Here is a 16674-nt window from a genome sequence, read left to right on the forward strand (position 1 = left end):
AGTTCTGCTATACACATACACACTGCACATTACTGTGAATTTTACTGCTGCGGAGTTCTGCTATACACATACACACTGCATATTACTGTGAATTTTACTGCTGCGGAGTTCTGCTATACACATACACACTGCATATTACTGTGAATTTTATTGCTGTGGAGTTCTGCTATACACATACACACTGCATATTACTGTGAATTTTATTGCTGTGGAGTTCTGCTATACACATACACACTGCACATTACTGTGAATTTTACTGCTGCAGAGTTCTGCTATACACATACACACTGCACATTACTGTGAATTTTATTGCTGTGGAGTTCTGCTATACACATACACACTGCATATTACTGTGAATTTTATTGCTGTGGAGTTCTGCTATACACATACACACTGCATATTACTGTGAATTTTACTGCTGCGGAGTTCTGCTATACACATACACACTGCATATTACTGTGAATTTTATTGCTGTGGAGTTCTGCTATACACATACACACTGCACATTACTGTGAATTTTACTGCTGCAGAGTTCTGCTATACACATACACACTGCACATTACTGTGAATTTTATTGCTGTGGAGTTCTGCTATACACATACACACTGCATATTACTGTGAATTTTATTGCTGTGGAGTTCTGCTATACACATACACACTGCACATTACTGTGAATTTTACTGCTGCGGAGTTCTGCTATACACATACACACTGCATATTACTGTGAATTTTATTGCTGTGGAGTTCTGCTATACACATACACACTGCACATTACTGTGAATTTTACTGCTGCAGAGTTCTGCTATACACATACACACTGCACATTACTGTGAATTTTATTGCTGTGGAGTTCTGCTATACACATACACACTGCATATTACTGTGAATTTTATTGCTGTGGAGTTCTGCTATACACATACACACTGCACATTACTGTGAATTTTACTGCTGTGGAGTTCTGCTATACACATACACACTGCATATTACTGTGAATTTTATTGCTGTGGAGTTCTGCTATACATTCGTACAAACTGTACATTAAAAATTTTATTATCGTGTCAGTATCCCCAAACAATCGGAACACCAAGAAAACGAGGGAAACAGAGCAGAAAGAGTGGGGCAGAATAATTTGAGTCCAAAAGTGGACACATAGGAGATATGCTCTAATCTATCTCCACTCTCAAGATATGGAGACATGCTGTGATGCTGCAGGTAAACATCTATAAAATGTGGTGAAACTCTGCTAAAAAATTAATTTCCTGTGTATTTAGTTTCCGTCGCTAATAACACCCGTTCTGACAACTTAACACCATTATTCTCACTTGCTTGCACACATGAAGACGAAGGGGGAGGCCAGGCAGTCATATTGATCTGAACTGTGTCTGACTCACATCTGCAATAAAGAAAGAACACAGCATTGTGCGCCAGGTAAGTTCAATTATAAGTGACAGAGAATAGAAGGATAGTAACAAATTTAAAATTATAATTGAGAGGTCCGAAGACAGAGAATAGAAGGATAGTAACAAATGTAAGTACTTTATTTTTGGTTTTAAAGGGCAGCATATTTCTGTGTATACTAGTTCTATCTATGGACTTCTGTAGTATAAACTACTATTTTATTCAACGTTTTAACCCCTTAAGGACACATTTTATTCCAGAAGTTTGGTCCTTAAGGGGTTAAACAAGCACTTCTGGTACACTTCATTGTACAATTGTGTATCAATGTAGCACAAACAATATATCTTTAAATGACATGAAAAGCCAATATCTTCCAACTTTTGTATCTCTCCCCCGTTTTACGTTAACACACAATAATAAGCCAAAAATGGAGCAATATATACATATTTATTAAGATTATGCTGTCTAGAAGTTTTAGAACCGCTGATAAATATAACACAGAAAAAACAAAAACGCAAGCAGTAAAGATGCATGGTTGTAGCAACTGAGAAGTATGGGGGGGCAGACCCCCCATTATTGTGTAGGATGACAAAAAGGGACAGGCATCCCCCAGCTATAGTGGTGTAACTGTTAAGAATACTAGATATTATAATGCTCAATGGTAAAGAAGATAAAAAAGAAGAAACCATTATTAAGTGGATATAGTTATCTTGTTCTCTAATGGAGCACTCGAGTTTCCTAATATAAGGCTGTCCCCATGAAGATTTGTTTAGGTTCCCCGAAAAAGTGCAGATTGTAACATTAAATGTATGAATTGACATTGTTGGTGAATACATTGTTGGTGTGTTTACAAGCTTTAGGATGGATTGGATTTTACAAACACTGCAATATTGTATAAAAACCCAAGCTGCGAAATGTTTGCACTAGTGTGTTTTCTGTCTTTTTATATTCTACATACTTTTAACATGGTTATTCACTTAAAGGGACACTATAGCGTTAGGAATACAAATACGTATTCCTAATGCTATAGAGCCCTAGTCACCTAAACGGAGACTAGGGCCCTGTTCCGCGGGGAATAAATGGTTAATTAACCATTTATTTGCTTACCTTAATCCAGCACCGGGCTCCCTCGGCACTGGTGACCTCTCCTCCTCCATCGACGTTAGCTCCTGAGCTCCGGAGCCGATTGCGCATGCGCGACCAGAGGCGTGCGCGCATTCAAACCCGCCCAGAGGAAAGCATTACTCACTGCTTTCCTATTGGGATCTTTTTTGATGCTGGAGGTCCATGAGGACGTCCAGCATCAAATAAGTGCGATTTACTCCGTGTAAATCGCGGTAGTGGCCTCTAGTGGTTGTCAATGAGACAGCCACTAGAGGCTGGATTAACCCTACAGTGTAAACATAGCAGTTTCTCTGAAACTGCTATGTTTTCAGCTGCAGGGTTTAAACTAGGGGGACCTAGCACCCAGGTCACTTCATTGAGCTGAAGTGGTCTGGGTACCTATAGTGGTCCTTTAAGTGTGAGTTGTCAGGAGTTCAGAGTGAATTCAAAGTGAGTTTCAAACTTAAATTCAAAATTGCCAAATGTGAAAAATTCTCCTGGTCAGCTATATATATATATATATATATAGGCTATTATCGGTTAAAAGTTTAAATTAATTTTGAATTGCCAACATTTAATACTTTAGTTAATAACCCTGTTAATTAATTTTGTAAGTAAGGTCTAGGACACAAAGGCTCCTGCAGAACTCTATAGCAGAGTTTCCTGTGGATTTTTTCTACACGTGTTGGAGTTAAATACCATTTTAAGAAGTCAAAGACTGTTACACAATATAAGGATAAACTTGTGGTTTTTATATTAATTCACGTATATGCATCAATTTATGCTCCATTTATTGTTGTTTTTAGAAATCTCTGAAAATGTTTTTACTAATCCATACTATATAATAATTGTTGCTCCTGAGACGGACATGTAAAAGACATGATGGGTGATAATTATATCCGCCCTGATTGGTTTGTAATCTAACTGTAAAAGGATGTAGCACAGTTTATTAATTTATCAATAGTGTGACAGTGTGATAAAGGCATCAACATCCGTATCCGATTCACCTACTCAACACTAAAAAATATATAAAACAAATAATTACAAAACAAAATATATAACTTCACGGTTTGCCCTCTGAAATTCAGGGTCTCAAAACCCCATCAATTCCATTCCATCCATCCATCCATATAAAGGCATTTGGATCAAAGTCTGTAACCCCTAACAGGAAATCCCTTTTATCAATTGATATCATGGGTTATTGGCATTCAATGTGTCTCTCCTCTGGCCTTGCAGCTGCTGATATACACACACACACACAGTTCTACAAACAGACATACACGCTCACTAGAGCTCCTGTCTAAGTCCAGCACTGAGACACACATGTCCTGGGCTGCCTGTGATTGATGGAAGTCACAATACCAGACTGCGCAGTTACCATCATTACGTTTGCCCTTCTCCCATCCGTGAAATATAGCAGGCGAGAGGCCAGGAAGAGATAGACAGGAAAGTTTATAAATTCTAAATGGGAGGAAAATAAAACAGGAATTGAAACCCGGGAGACCAAAATAGCTGATCTGGAAAAATTCTCCACTTCAGCTACAGTCAGGGCTCGGCTATTTTAGCCTTTATTTTGCAATTCAGATTTGAAATCACAGTAATTCAGAGTTTAGTAAATAACCCCTGAGTGCCTCACTCTTCACAGCACCTTGCCCAGTATGCCAGTAAGGGGAGAGGGACAGAATGAGGTGGCAGCCACAGACCGGGCCTGGAACCGCAGGCAGAAAGCCCCAGTGTCTTCATTATATGTGTCTGTGTTTCACTGTGTTACGCATACTTGCCAACAGTCTTGAATTCAGGGAAACAGTCCCTATTTTGGCCACTTTGCTGCTGAATACACAGTAGAAAAGTGTGACGACTTACAATAAGTGTTTTTTTTTTGGCTCATTTATTTTTAGACAGTCTCATCTCTTTAACTGAGCATATCCAGACCACTCAGGAAGCTGACAGACACACACAGAGCTTCGTTGTTCAAGGTAATGAAAATACAATGTCACACTATTAACAGTTTTCTCTCTGCTGCCTGAGCTATAACAAATATCTGGTCACAAATACGCGTACTTAAAATTTAAGGTCAGAATAGCTGAAATGAAAGTTTAACTTACTTAGACAATATTCCCAGTTTAGCGATTTCAAACTTAAATTTGAAATTCACTTTGAATTTTCTTTGAATTTTCACTCTACTTAATAATGAAAAACAAATCCCACCATTCTCAGTCAGCCTTAAAGGTGCCAGTGTTAACTATCACAACTACAGTTAAATGCGCCATTTTAACATTTCTTCATTTTTACAAAGTTTGGTTCCTAGAGCTAACATTCTAAAGGTCAGAATGGGAATTTGAGACCGTAGGGTGGTTTAGTGCCTTTGTTGTCTCAGGCTGCTAGTTTGTAGCTTTCACTCTGTCATTACCAAGTTCTTTATTGTTAAAAGAAATGTGTGACATTTGAGGCATGGAACTCATAGCTACCATGAAGAATCTGTGGCATTAGGTGTATAGATTGCTGTACAACATACCTTGAAAAAAATTTAAAGTATATTTTAAAAAAAAATTTCAGCCTTTGTTAAAATATTGGTTGTGGGTATAAAGTGTTTTTTGAAATCGAATAGAAATGATACAATCTATACTTCATAAAGAAGTATCGCTACAGGTGAGCTGACCCAGTCTGGAGTCAGGCAATCAGGCAAGAGCAGCCATGGCAACAACAGCAATGGTGCCAATTTGTACCGGCGTACAGCCCACAACCCAGTGGTTATCACTGTGAACAGTCTCTTTTTCACCATCCCAATGCCGCACTCTGTCTCAGGAGAAGGAGTGGGTATGGGAACTGACATCTCATCGCCAGTTCTCTCCTCACACACAGAGCGCTGTAAGGTAGCATCCAGGTAACTGCTAACCAGGGCTGCTGGAGAGACACAAAGTGTGGGAGTGACAAGAGCGGAGGCTACATTGTATCTGTAGCTGTGAATGTCATTGGCTAAATGTATGATGGAGTGTGTATCTGTGTGTGTTCCAGTGTGCACACACCTGTAAGTGATGTCTATTGTACAGCGCTGCAGAGTTTGTTGGCGCTTTATAAATAATAATAATAATAATAATGTATGACTGTGAGCTCTTATGTGTGTCTGTGAGAATGTGTCTCTGTGTCACTGTATGCGTGCATTTGTGTAAGGTTTAGTATGTTTCCTTGAGGGTGCGTCTGTGTAATTTACTTTAAAAAATAATATTTCTGGTAACAAAAAACCTTTCCCTGCACTCTTTGCACTGTAAACACTAAGTTTTTCTGTGAAAAGGCAGTGTTTACATTTCTCCCTAAGGCCACCTCTAGTGGTTGGCACTCAGGCAGCCACTAGAGGCACTTCCTGTTACAGTCTTGCAATCATTGCAGGCCTGTAATTCAGCGTCCTCAAGCTCAGCATGAATATGCCTCTCTGTGGAGAAGCACAGGAATGGTTGAGATCATTATTGCTGATGATCTCAGTAAACCCCAGAGAGGTAGCTGTGGCAAGAAATAGGATTGGTTAATTAAACCATGCCCACAGTGGAGCCAAGAAGATCTTAAACACAGGAGTCATCGAGCCATGGCTCACCCCTGATTGAAGGTGTTTTACCCAATTGTACATTTTTCAATAATCCCTTCCATTTATCATCTTACTTGTGTTATTATAAATGATGTAAATACGTACTGATTTAACATACAAGAAACAGAGGTTTGAAGTGCAAACAAATATAGAGTGGAACAGCCTATAAATGATAACCCATTGCTCGTTTCTCCACCTAACAATGCGGCACCCTTAACATCATATATTTTATGAAAAATAAATTGCTTAGAAGCCCAAGAAATATAATTAGAAATGGTCAAACATTGGGTTTATGTGTATGAACAGAATTTACTTTAATTTTGGGGAAAGCACATCTGTGATTGCATCTGGACACTGTAGGGTGCTACAAATGGACTAGTGGCAGATAAATTAATTCTTTGTAGGTGACAGGCCAGTTGTTTAATCAACTCCCCACCCTAGAAATTGTGACTCACATGATACAAACTAGCAAAGCCCCCAAACTAGATGTAGTGCTAAGAGCATCCCCCTTGTGGTAAATCGAATTTCCTGTCATTAACTTACTGTAAGCTGTGACAAAGACTTGTGGCTGAGGATGTGAATTTCAAAGAAAGATTAATGTCACAAAAGACGTGGAAACCACATAGAACTTTCCGACTATTGTTACAGAGTATCAATAGCGTCTATGGTGAAATGGCTCTTTTGGTGCCCTGAAAGCCCAATAATTTGTAAAACCACACAAAAAACGGTTTAGAAAAAGATATGGGGATGTCACCCAAAGATCCTTTGTACCATGTGTGTTACTTATCATGTCTCTGATCACATGCAATGTTATATAAATTATCTGGTACAGGAACACATTACCATTACTATAATGTCAGATCCAGATTAATCTCATCTCTCATTACTAACTCTGAACTAAGACACTTAAAGGGAAACTGTCACTTCTCTGGAATTCACACGATTGAATAAAGCTTTTAATTATCAGCTGCAACTTGTGCTTGGCAATCAATTCTCTGCCATTAAGGATTTAAAACACTTTGTGTTTACTGCCCTAGCCACACCTCCTCTGGCTGAGACTCTCACAGCCTCCACCCCTGCCAAGATTGAAATTAGTCCTAAAATGCAGTCTTTCAAAGCAACACGCACAATACCCATAGACTTCACGCAACCATGACTACTTCAAATCATTGAAGGGTGCTTGGAGTAACAATTAATGATAATTTTTTTAATAATGTGTATTGTTTGTTTGTTTATTATTATTTATTTTTTTGGAAAGTTTGGCTTTTTATCTGTCCGAGTCAGATTCCACTGTTAGAACTCAACATAACATGTCTGATGCTGCAGGTTCACACTGAGGACATAGCGCAATCACAGCTGAGGACACGGATCATTTTCTCAAAGAAAATCAATATACATCATTAAAAAATACCATGGGGGGGTGGGGCCTGGCAGCCAAAATGGACGGAGGTGCTTTCTTTGGGCTCCTGCACTAGTGGGCAAAAAATCGACTCTCACGACTGCCAAAACTGTGCCAGCTGCGCAAGAAGCCTGTAATCAGTACCTGGACCGCACGGGGAACAGAACAATACCCGTCTAACAATCCAACTCAACGCAAGCACCGGAACCGAACATGCGGCCTACACCAGAGCAGAGCCTGAGGCCTGGGGGAAGCGGCCGATCCCCCGGTACAGAACCTCACCACAAGCGGCAATCAAACACTGCCCTGCCACCCCCCCCCTCTGGACCGGCGGGGGTTATCCCGGTCCTCACGGGGGCCGACCACCCCCACAAAACAACTCACACAAGCGAACAAACTTGCAGCCGAGCGGGACTCTGGAGGCCCGAGCAAGATGGCGGCGCAACAAACGCGACCGGCAACAAACAGGACCCTCACCACACCGCCTGCTCACACTCTGGAGTTTTTCGATCGACTCTATGCCAACCTACGGATACAACTCCGCACCAAGAGTCAGCACCTCCACCGGGTTGTGAGGGAAATGGCGGCGTGGATACGCCCGGCCATCCGGCGCCACCTATGTTACCATCCAATCAGAGCCCCCAAAGCAGCTTCCAGCCGGGGGAAAAGCAGGAGACCAGAGGGCCAGGAAACACCGACATACTCCACTCACCTTCACACGTGGCAGAGTGAGACCACCAAGATTGACCCATCCACTCGCCAGCAGGCGGCACCGGAATCCCCCGCCCAACGTAACGAGCCCCTACATGCAAGGACTGACACCGTGAGCCGCGCGGCGCACTCCTTGGCAGCACAGCTCCTCACCAGCAAGAGACACGGGCGGAGAACACCTCCGGACCCTGCAAATGGAGACACAGGACCGCAACACCGCATCATCCGTTGCAGCTGGCCCGTCCACCAAGATCCCAGAACCGGCAAGGGGTAAATATGAGAGGAGATACTGGTGGCAGCCTACGCCCCTATAGACCCATAAACGGGGACAATACATAGCCACACCGGCTATATCTGAGGAACTTTACCCTGGACTAACCTTAAACGACATGAAGATGTGTTAATTCCCATCTGCCTAGCATATTCTATACGCATAAACCATTACTTTATTTTATTTTATTTTATATAAATTACTCTGCTGTCTGAGCAGTTAGTCCCCCACTATCTAAGAGCAGGGCACAACAGAATGATATGCAACACTAGCATGGTTAACCTCTGCTACACTGTGCAGCACTCAGATGGGTGCCTGTCCTGTTGACTGCCATGGTGGCAGACTGTACAGAGTTAGCAAAACATCCAACAACGTTTCATTCTTGAACACACGCTATACCTGTTTTACTAACGTTGGTCTTCTAGCCTCTTATTATCCAAGTATGCAATTCCATTAAGCGACTCACATTACTACATCGACCACACTAGTCTATTGATATAGCTACCGTTACACATGACACAGCATCTTAACTTTCTCTAAACCCCTTATTTTATTTTATTTTATATAAATTACTCTGCTATCTGGACGGTTAGCCCCCCGCTGCCTAAGAGCAGGGCACAACAGAATGATCTGCGATACTAGCATGGTTAACCTCTACTAAACTGAACAGTACTCAGATGGGTGCCTGTCCTGTTGACTGCCATGGTGGCAGACTGTACAGAGTTAGCAAAACACCCAAACAACGTTTCATTCTTGAACACACGCTATACCTGTTTTACTGACGTTGGTCTACTAGCCTGTTACTATCCAAGTACGTAATTCTATTAAGCGACTCACATTACTACATCGACCACACTAGTCTATTGACATAGCTATCGTTACACATGACACAGCATCTTAACTTTCTTTTACTTTACGACCAGAGAGATAAGCGATGTTATCTTAGTTGAGCTTATTTTATAATATGAAAATGCCTGAGTCTGAACAACCGAAACCGTGTAATGCATAACTTTAATATCTAAAAATGTGCAAAGTCCTCTTCACCCCTCCCTGCTAAAAGGTTTTATAATACGCTGGAGGAATGCCTTTACGGTACCTCACAAGTGACTGTACTATGCTTATGCACTTCAAAAATAAAGAATTAAAAAAAAAAAAAAAAAACCATGAAGTTTCATTAAATGCAATAAGCTTTAAAAAAAAAAAAAAACGACAAGTCAAACGTGAGCGGTGTTCTTTGAGCTAAAGTTGTTATTGGTGCTTAAAGTTTTCCTTTAACTTTTTTTTTAGTGAGATGCTGTGTATTCTTCTATATGTACATTAAAGATTTAGAAATTGACATCGTAATTCCATTCAGGGATAACAAGGCCAGGGCAAAACATTACAAATGGCGAGTTGAAATATAAACATTGTATCGTTTCGTCTCTTTTCTGTATGAGTTCCCTATGCTGACTGCCAGGTGCAAAGGACAGAACTTATAACATGCCAGGTGCAGGGTGAAACATTGTGGATTTTTACGTTTAAATTTATTTGTCATATTTGTTAAAGGACCACTATAGGCACCCAGATCCCTTCAGCTCAATGAAGTGGTCTGGGTGCCAGGTCCATCTAGGATTAACCCTACCTGCTGTAAACATAGCAGTTTCAGAGAAATTGCTATGTTTACACTTGGGTTAATCCAGCCTCTAGTGGCTGTCTCATTGACAGCCGCTAGAGGCGCTTCCGCGCTTCTCACTGGGATTTTCACAGTGAGAAGACGCCAGCGTCCGTAGGAAAGCATTGAGAAATGCTTTCCTATGGACTGATTGAATGCACGTGCGTCTCTTGCCGCGCATGCGCATTCAGCCGATTACGTCTGGAGGAGGAGAGTCCCCAGCGCCGAGGGAGCCTGGCGCTGGAGAAAGCTTAGTGTTTAACCCCTTCTTCCCCCTTCAGCCCGGTGGGCTAAAAAATCTACACTCTTTCTTTTGAAGAAGTCTCAAAGCAGATGGGAGGGAACATCATCTCTTTAACCCCTTAAGGACACATGACGTGTATGACACGTCATGATTCCCTTTTATTCCAGAAGTTTGGTCCTTAAGGGGTTAAAGATACAGTTTGTAGGTATAGCGGCACAGATCTCTTATTCTCATTGCTGGACCTACTCCAACAACCAATAGGAAAGATAATAAAGGGGTGTCATAAGATTTCAAGTTAAAGCAAAAACGTATGGGGGCGTGAAGTCTAAAATGAAATGGTTGAAGAGATGATTTAACGTTACTCAGAAAACATATAAAAGGGGGAATTGTTTGGATGCTAAAGGCTGAAAAACAGAGACATGGTGGAAGAATCAACAAGAGAAACTGGGACAGTGTCCTGTCAGTGTTATTTCAATAAATACAATATTGGAGTGATAATAGCTTCCGCTATTTTATTTTGTAACTTTTCCTATGGTAACTATGTTTTGTAAATACAATTTGTATTTGTCTGTTTAATGATTCGCTCTGCATCAATTTTTTGTTCTCTGCACTTAGCTGTGACTGTGTTGTTCGATCACGTGGAAGAAAATGTTGTGCGGCAATGTCATCGGGATTGCTGGATCCAGCCTCAGTTTCGTTTTACTGTTCACTGGAATCCTGACGGACTTCTGGCTGGTCAATTTTGGTGTAGGACTGACCCATGAAGGCCTCTGGCAGATCTGTTCCAAAGATTTCTGCGCCAAAATCGAAGGAATAAGTGAGCTTAATTTTCTTACAGACTATGCGTCCATCTACCTAGTAGCATTATAGCAATTTAATCTCTCGTTTCGAATTTACTCTGTGCAGACAGCAAGACCACCAGGTCTGGAAAAGGAGATAATGGAGATACCCAACGTATCAAAGTATGGAATCCTCCACCACTTGTTTAATCTACATCCTGGGATAAACCTTAAATATCAGTTTTCCCAATAACTATCAATTAGCCTAACATGCAGCCAATCATTTAGCAAGTTTTATGGAAACTGGAATACTTTAAGAAATTAATTTGTGTTAGGCGTCCGTACAAGTCTGTCTTATGATAACGCTTACGAGGTTAATTTTGATTTTTCTTCCATAGGGTATATTGAAGCCACCCGTGCGCTCCTGATCATCTCCATGTCTTTCCTTATATTTGCAATGCTGTCTTCTTGCCTATCATTCAAGAACTTTTCCATTGGAAAAATCACCTGTGCCCTGATAGCTGCTCTCATGGAATTTTTAGCAGGTATGGAATCCTTCCAATAATAACTAAACCTCGAGGCTTCTTTAAAAGAGACTGGTACCCACCAGCAAGTTGCTGGCTTCAGTGCAATAACACTGATTTAATTTCCAGGTTCCCCAAGGGCCTGGTACAGTCCTACAGCATGTATCTGCCTATTACCAACTATACCGTCGGTACAGTAAATTAAGCAATTTGCACTTGAAGAATAGACTGCCTGTTAATTATATGCATACCCTGACAATGATCCTGCTGCCTTCAACTCTGGTTCTCCTTCCACTGTTCTCTGTAGACAGCAGAATTGGTCTAGGGGGAAAAAGTGTTATACAGTTTTCATTCCAAAACGTAACTGCTTCAGCCATATTCTTCAGTACTTCTACAGCAGTATTTTTGTAATATGTATTATAAATACAGCCAGCTAATACAACATATATGTACAGGTTGCACCAAAATAAAAAGTCCAATAGATTATCAGATGATTGGAGTATTCTTTACTTGTAAATCGTCCAGGCTTCTGGTGGTGGCAGGTATAAGAAATAAAGAAGAAAGATAGCGTAGTGGTGCAGAGTATCTAGTACCAAGCGCAGAACAAACAACAAAGAGGTCTATGATGTAGCACTCACATTTAGTAGTGAGCTTGAAAAGGCAGCATTTACATTGAAAGTTTGCAGGGACAGACTATACAAGGTAGGAGGCAGAACATTAGAGGAACACTATAGTCCCCTAAACAACTTTAGCTTAATGACGCAGCTTTAGTGTAAAGATCATGCCTCTCAGGATTTACTGCTCAATTTTCTGCCATTTAGGAGTTAAAGGGACACTCCAGGCACTCAGACCACTTCTGCCCATTGGAGTGGTCTGGGTGCCAACTCCCACTACCCTTAACCCTGCAACAGTGATTATTGCAGTTTTATAAACTGCAATAATTACCTTGCAGGGTTAACGCCTCCTCTAGTGGCTGTCTACTAGACAGCCACTAGAGGGCACTTCCATGTCTATAGCACAGGTGTTCTGGTCTAGAGCGTCGCTAGACGTCCTCACGCTGTGTGAGGACCTACAGTGTCGCTCAATTCCCCATAGGAAAGCATTTTCAATGCTTTCCTATGGAGAGCTCTAATGAGCGTGCACGGCATTGCCGCTCATTCGCATTAGGTCTCCCTGGCCGGCGAGCGGGATCAGTCTCGCCCACCGGCTGACGTAAGGGACATTGGCGGTGGTCTCAGGTAAGTGACTGAAGTGGTTTTCACCCCTTCAGCAGCCGCGGATGGGAGGTGGGGGGGAGAGGGGACCTGCAGTGCCAGGAAAACGGATTGTTTTCTTGGCACTGGAGTGTCCTTTTAAATCACTTTGTTTCTGTTTATGCAGCCCTTGCCACACCTACCCTGGCTCTGATTGACACAGCCTGCATGGAAATTGTATCTCTTGCTCTGTAAATTGAACTTTAATCACATACAGGAGGCTCTTGCAGGGTCTAGCAAGCTATTAATATAGCAGGGGATAATAAAATCGAAATTAAACAGAACTTGCAATAAAGGAAGGATAAACATTAGATGACTCTTTACAGGAAGTGTGACTAGGGTTCATAAACAAAGTGATTTAACTCCTAAATGGCAGAGGATTGAGCACTGAGACTGCATGGGCATGATCTATACACCAAAACTGCTTCATTAAGCTAAAGTTGTTCAGGTGACTATAGTGTCCCTTTAAGCTGTAGTGATTCTGGGGACTATAGTGTGAATAAATAAATTATTAAGGAAAGGCCATAAAACCCTTTTTTTTTTTTAAATATAAATTTGCCTCTGAATCCGACATTTATTTACCAGGTTCCTGTGTTAATGTTTCTAAGAATGTGGACATCATTGCTCATCTGGATATATAGATACAGGCTGTAACTTTAACATGTGCTCTTATCGTGCGATAATATTCATCTGACAGTGTTTGTCTATTACAGTCCTTTTCCTTATCACTGGGATGTCAGTCTACACGGGGGAGACAGCATATCGAGTCAATAACAACTCCTATAATTACCAATGGTCATTCTACCTGTGCTGGACTGCGACTCTAACAACTCTGACAGCAGGTAAGTGTGTTCTGGGGTGTGTAGTCCAGTCATTCAAAAGAACATTCCATGCCAGTATCAGCTGTAAATAATCCCCCAAATAGCTCATTTGTATTAAATAGATTTGAGGAGATAGGTTTTAATGTACGGGATAAACCTCACATATCTAACCTTTCTTTTCCGCACTAAATGGCCACCCGAGCTCCATAACCTATTGAGTCCATAATAGTTTTAGTGCTAGAGTCTAGTTAAGAATGCCCTTTAACTAGGGGTGCCAATAGAAAATGTTACATCTTACCTCATCACAACTGTGGCGGTTCCGTAAGGAGCATCATAGTCACAGTGCATATTGGTCCTGAATATCACCCCACAGTACTCATCAGCACAGAAATTACTCCCAAATGGTGCTGTAGATTTTATTTTAAAAAAGCTGGATGCTTTATGCTATATTAATGGATATAACTGATAGAAACGTAGAAACGTAGAAACGTAGAAACAGAGGGCACACTAGGTGGGCCCAAACAGTTCTTATCTGCCCTCACATTCTATGTTTCTATGAACTTGATGGACTTTAGACTTTTTTCAGCCTAGATTACTATGTAACCTCATATTCCATTGCAATGGGAAATAAGACAGACATTTAATTCTAACACAACATGTATATTCCACTGGTATTCACAGCTATGGCTTATAGTTTGTTTACTATCATTTATGTATCGATATTCTACAGAACTGGATACATTGAGTGCATTAAACTAACAGATAAAAAAAAACTGGTTTATTCGACATAATTTTATGTGAATATAATTTTAAATAATCTTATGCATTTACTGAGGTAAATTGTGCTGTGGAGGTAAATAACATACTTACCTCTGCAGTTTTTTAGTATGGAAGAGTCCAGGGCCCCCATACGCCTTCCCTTAGTGACATTAGCTAATTTCAGGCCTACAGTCTGTGGGCAGGATCCAGGCCTTCATGCCTGTCCAAATGTCCATGGCACGAGAGATTCCATCACACTTCCAAACTGCAAATATGGAAAATAAAATCTCAGAATTTGACTTAAAGGGACATTTTAAGCACCAGAATCACTACAACTTAATGTAGTGGTTCTGTGAAACAAAGACTGTCCCTGCAGTTTTTGCAATGTAAACCCTGACTTTTCTGAGAAAAGGTAGCATTTACATTGCTGCCTTACACCGCCTCTAGTGGCTATCACCCACGTAGCCACTTCCTGGTTGTGGTCCTGCCATCTTTGCAGAGGGCGATATTCAGCTACTGAACAAACCCCATAGAGATGCATGGAGTAAAGAAGATATTGATTGGGGCAATGTAGCAATTGCTGCGCGTGCATACTAGAAATGGATTGGCTGAGATCATTAGGGGAGTGACAAATACAGGAAGACGGGCACGCAGGTGGCCTACAGGTAGCTAATTGAATTTATTTTATTACTTTTGGGGGGAGGGCCCTTATCGGTGTATCTCTCCAACGTTAGGGATACATTTTGTTGCTTTAAAGGGCTAATTTTCATGCTTGTCATAATCATTTGCTGAGCAATCAGTGATTGCTACAATGGCTGCCGCTAATATTAGCAATTACCAGCAGTACACACTAAAAAAAAACTCAACAGTTCTGAAAAGAATGTTCATATTCTGCTTCAGATACATCAACTCCATCCCTATTTGTATGGACTTTATTGGCTAGGCGTGTCTGCTGACTTTCTCAGCCAATGCAGTTTGTCCAAACAAAAATAGGGTCACTTAATATCACAAATGCTGAAGTTTGAAGAGGGGACTGACCATGGGTGCCTAGGAAACCCAAGTGAATGGCAAACCATTCAAAAATGATTTAACTCTTACCCAAGGACAGCGCCAAGGGCACCCTGTAGTTGTTGTGGTGCGTAGAGCGCTAATTAAAGGCAAAGGTCTGTAAAAATAAGTGGGGCTTTAATATCGCTTTAGACTGCCAAAGACCTTTACAAACATTACTTTTCTTTAAACTGTAAACTCCTGTCGACAGGACTCTCTGGACCTCTTGTTTCCCTTCACCATAACATTTGCAGGCATTGGCTCTTTTCTATATACTCACAAAATCATAATGTAGAAAATGATTTTCTCAAATGAATACTTAACTGTAAAGTAATAAGTGTAATCTTAGGGAGGGTCAGCTTGAACTTCTTTGTAATATTAATGAGATCAATCAATTCTGCATTGTCTCTTTTTTTCCCCCCAGGAATTTCCCATGTCTTGGCACATAAGGTTTCCCCGCAACCTGGATATGAATCGGTCTGAGTTTTATTCTGTAGTCTTTTATTAAACTTTCTTACCAAACAGTGGGTTAGTATTTTTCTAAATGCAAAACGAAATAAAAAAAATAAAAAATAAGAAAAAACAAAAATCCAAACAAAAACAAGAGACAACAAACCATAAGGCCAGTTAGTAAGTATATCTCATGAAAAGGGATTATATGGGAAATATGCAATTCCTCGTCCATTTTTCACAAGTCTTGTCAAATGACAGGTCCGTAGTGTGTGTCGCTGCGTGAAGCTAAAACTAAATACAAAAATTGCAGTGATTTGAAATTCAAATTGCAACATTTAGTCTGAAATAGCCACGCTGTGACTATCCCGGAATAAGAGAAAATCTTACTATTCCTCTAATAAGAAAATAAATAGTGCAATTCTGTTTTTAGTTCACTACAACCTGCTGCTTAGTATTATCACATTCTGCTGGCCATTTGGGAATCTGCATTCTTAAATATAATATCAGATTCATTCCACAACTATTAGTAAATCACAAAATAGCTAAAGAATAGAGGGCGCTAAACTGAAAAAACATTGAAATATTCTTTCAATAGACCATTGTAATGTAAAATGTACTTTATTAAGTAACGTAAAAATCAAATATAGTGGCCACTAAGTACCATTGCCAATTGTCTTAAC

The 16674-nt window shown here is 40.6% G+C and overlaps 1 protein-coding gene across 2 annotated transcripts; it reads left to right on the forward strand.

Annotated features, from left to right (window-relative positions):
* The first annotated feature begins 1347 nt into the window (after nucleotides 1-1347).
* Nucleotides 1348-16118, forward strand: NKG7 (natural killer cell granule protein 7). 2 transcript variants are annotated; one of them, XM_063436229.1, is made up of 6 exons: nucleotides 1348-1428; nucleotides 4401-4478; nucleotides 10974-11175; nucleotides 11536-11682; nucleotides 13628-13756; nucleotides 15966-16118. In XM_063436229.1, exons 3-6 carry the CDS (start codon nucleotides 11007-11009, stop codon nucleotides 16022-16024), a joined length of 504 nt encoding a protein of 167 aa, XP_063292299.1. In that variant the 5' UTR covers nucleotides 1348-1428; nucleotides 4401-4478; nucleotides 10974-11006; the 3' UTR covers nucleotides 16025-16118. The 2 variants fall into 2 exon arrangements, with proteins under 2 accessions (XP_063292299.1, XP_063292300.1); XM_063436230.1 differs by having other exon boundaries at nucleotides 4405-4478.
* Nucleotides 16119-16674: the final 556 nt, after the last annotated feature.

This window comes from Pelobates fuscus, chromosome 11 (assembly GCF_036172605.1).
Source record: "Pelobates fuscus isolate aPelFus1 chromosome 11, aPelFus1.pri, whole genome shotgun sequence".
In the NCBI taxonomy this organism is placed as follows: domain Eukaryota; kingdom Metazoa; phylum Chordata; class Amphibia; order Anura; family Pelobatidae; genus Pelobates; species Pelobates fuscus.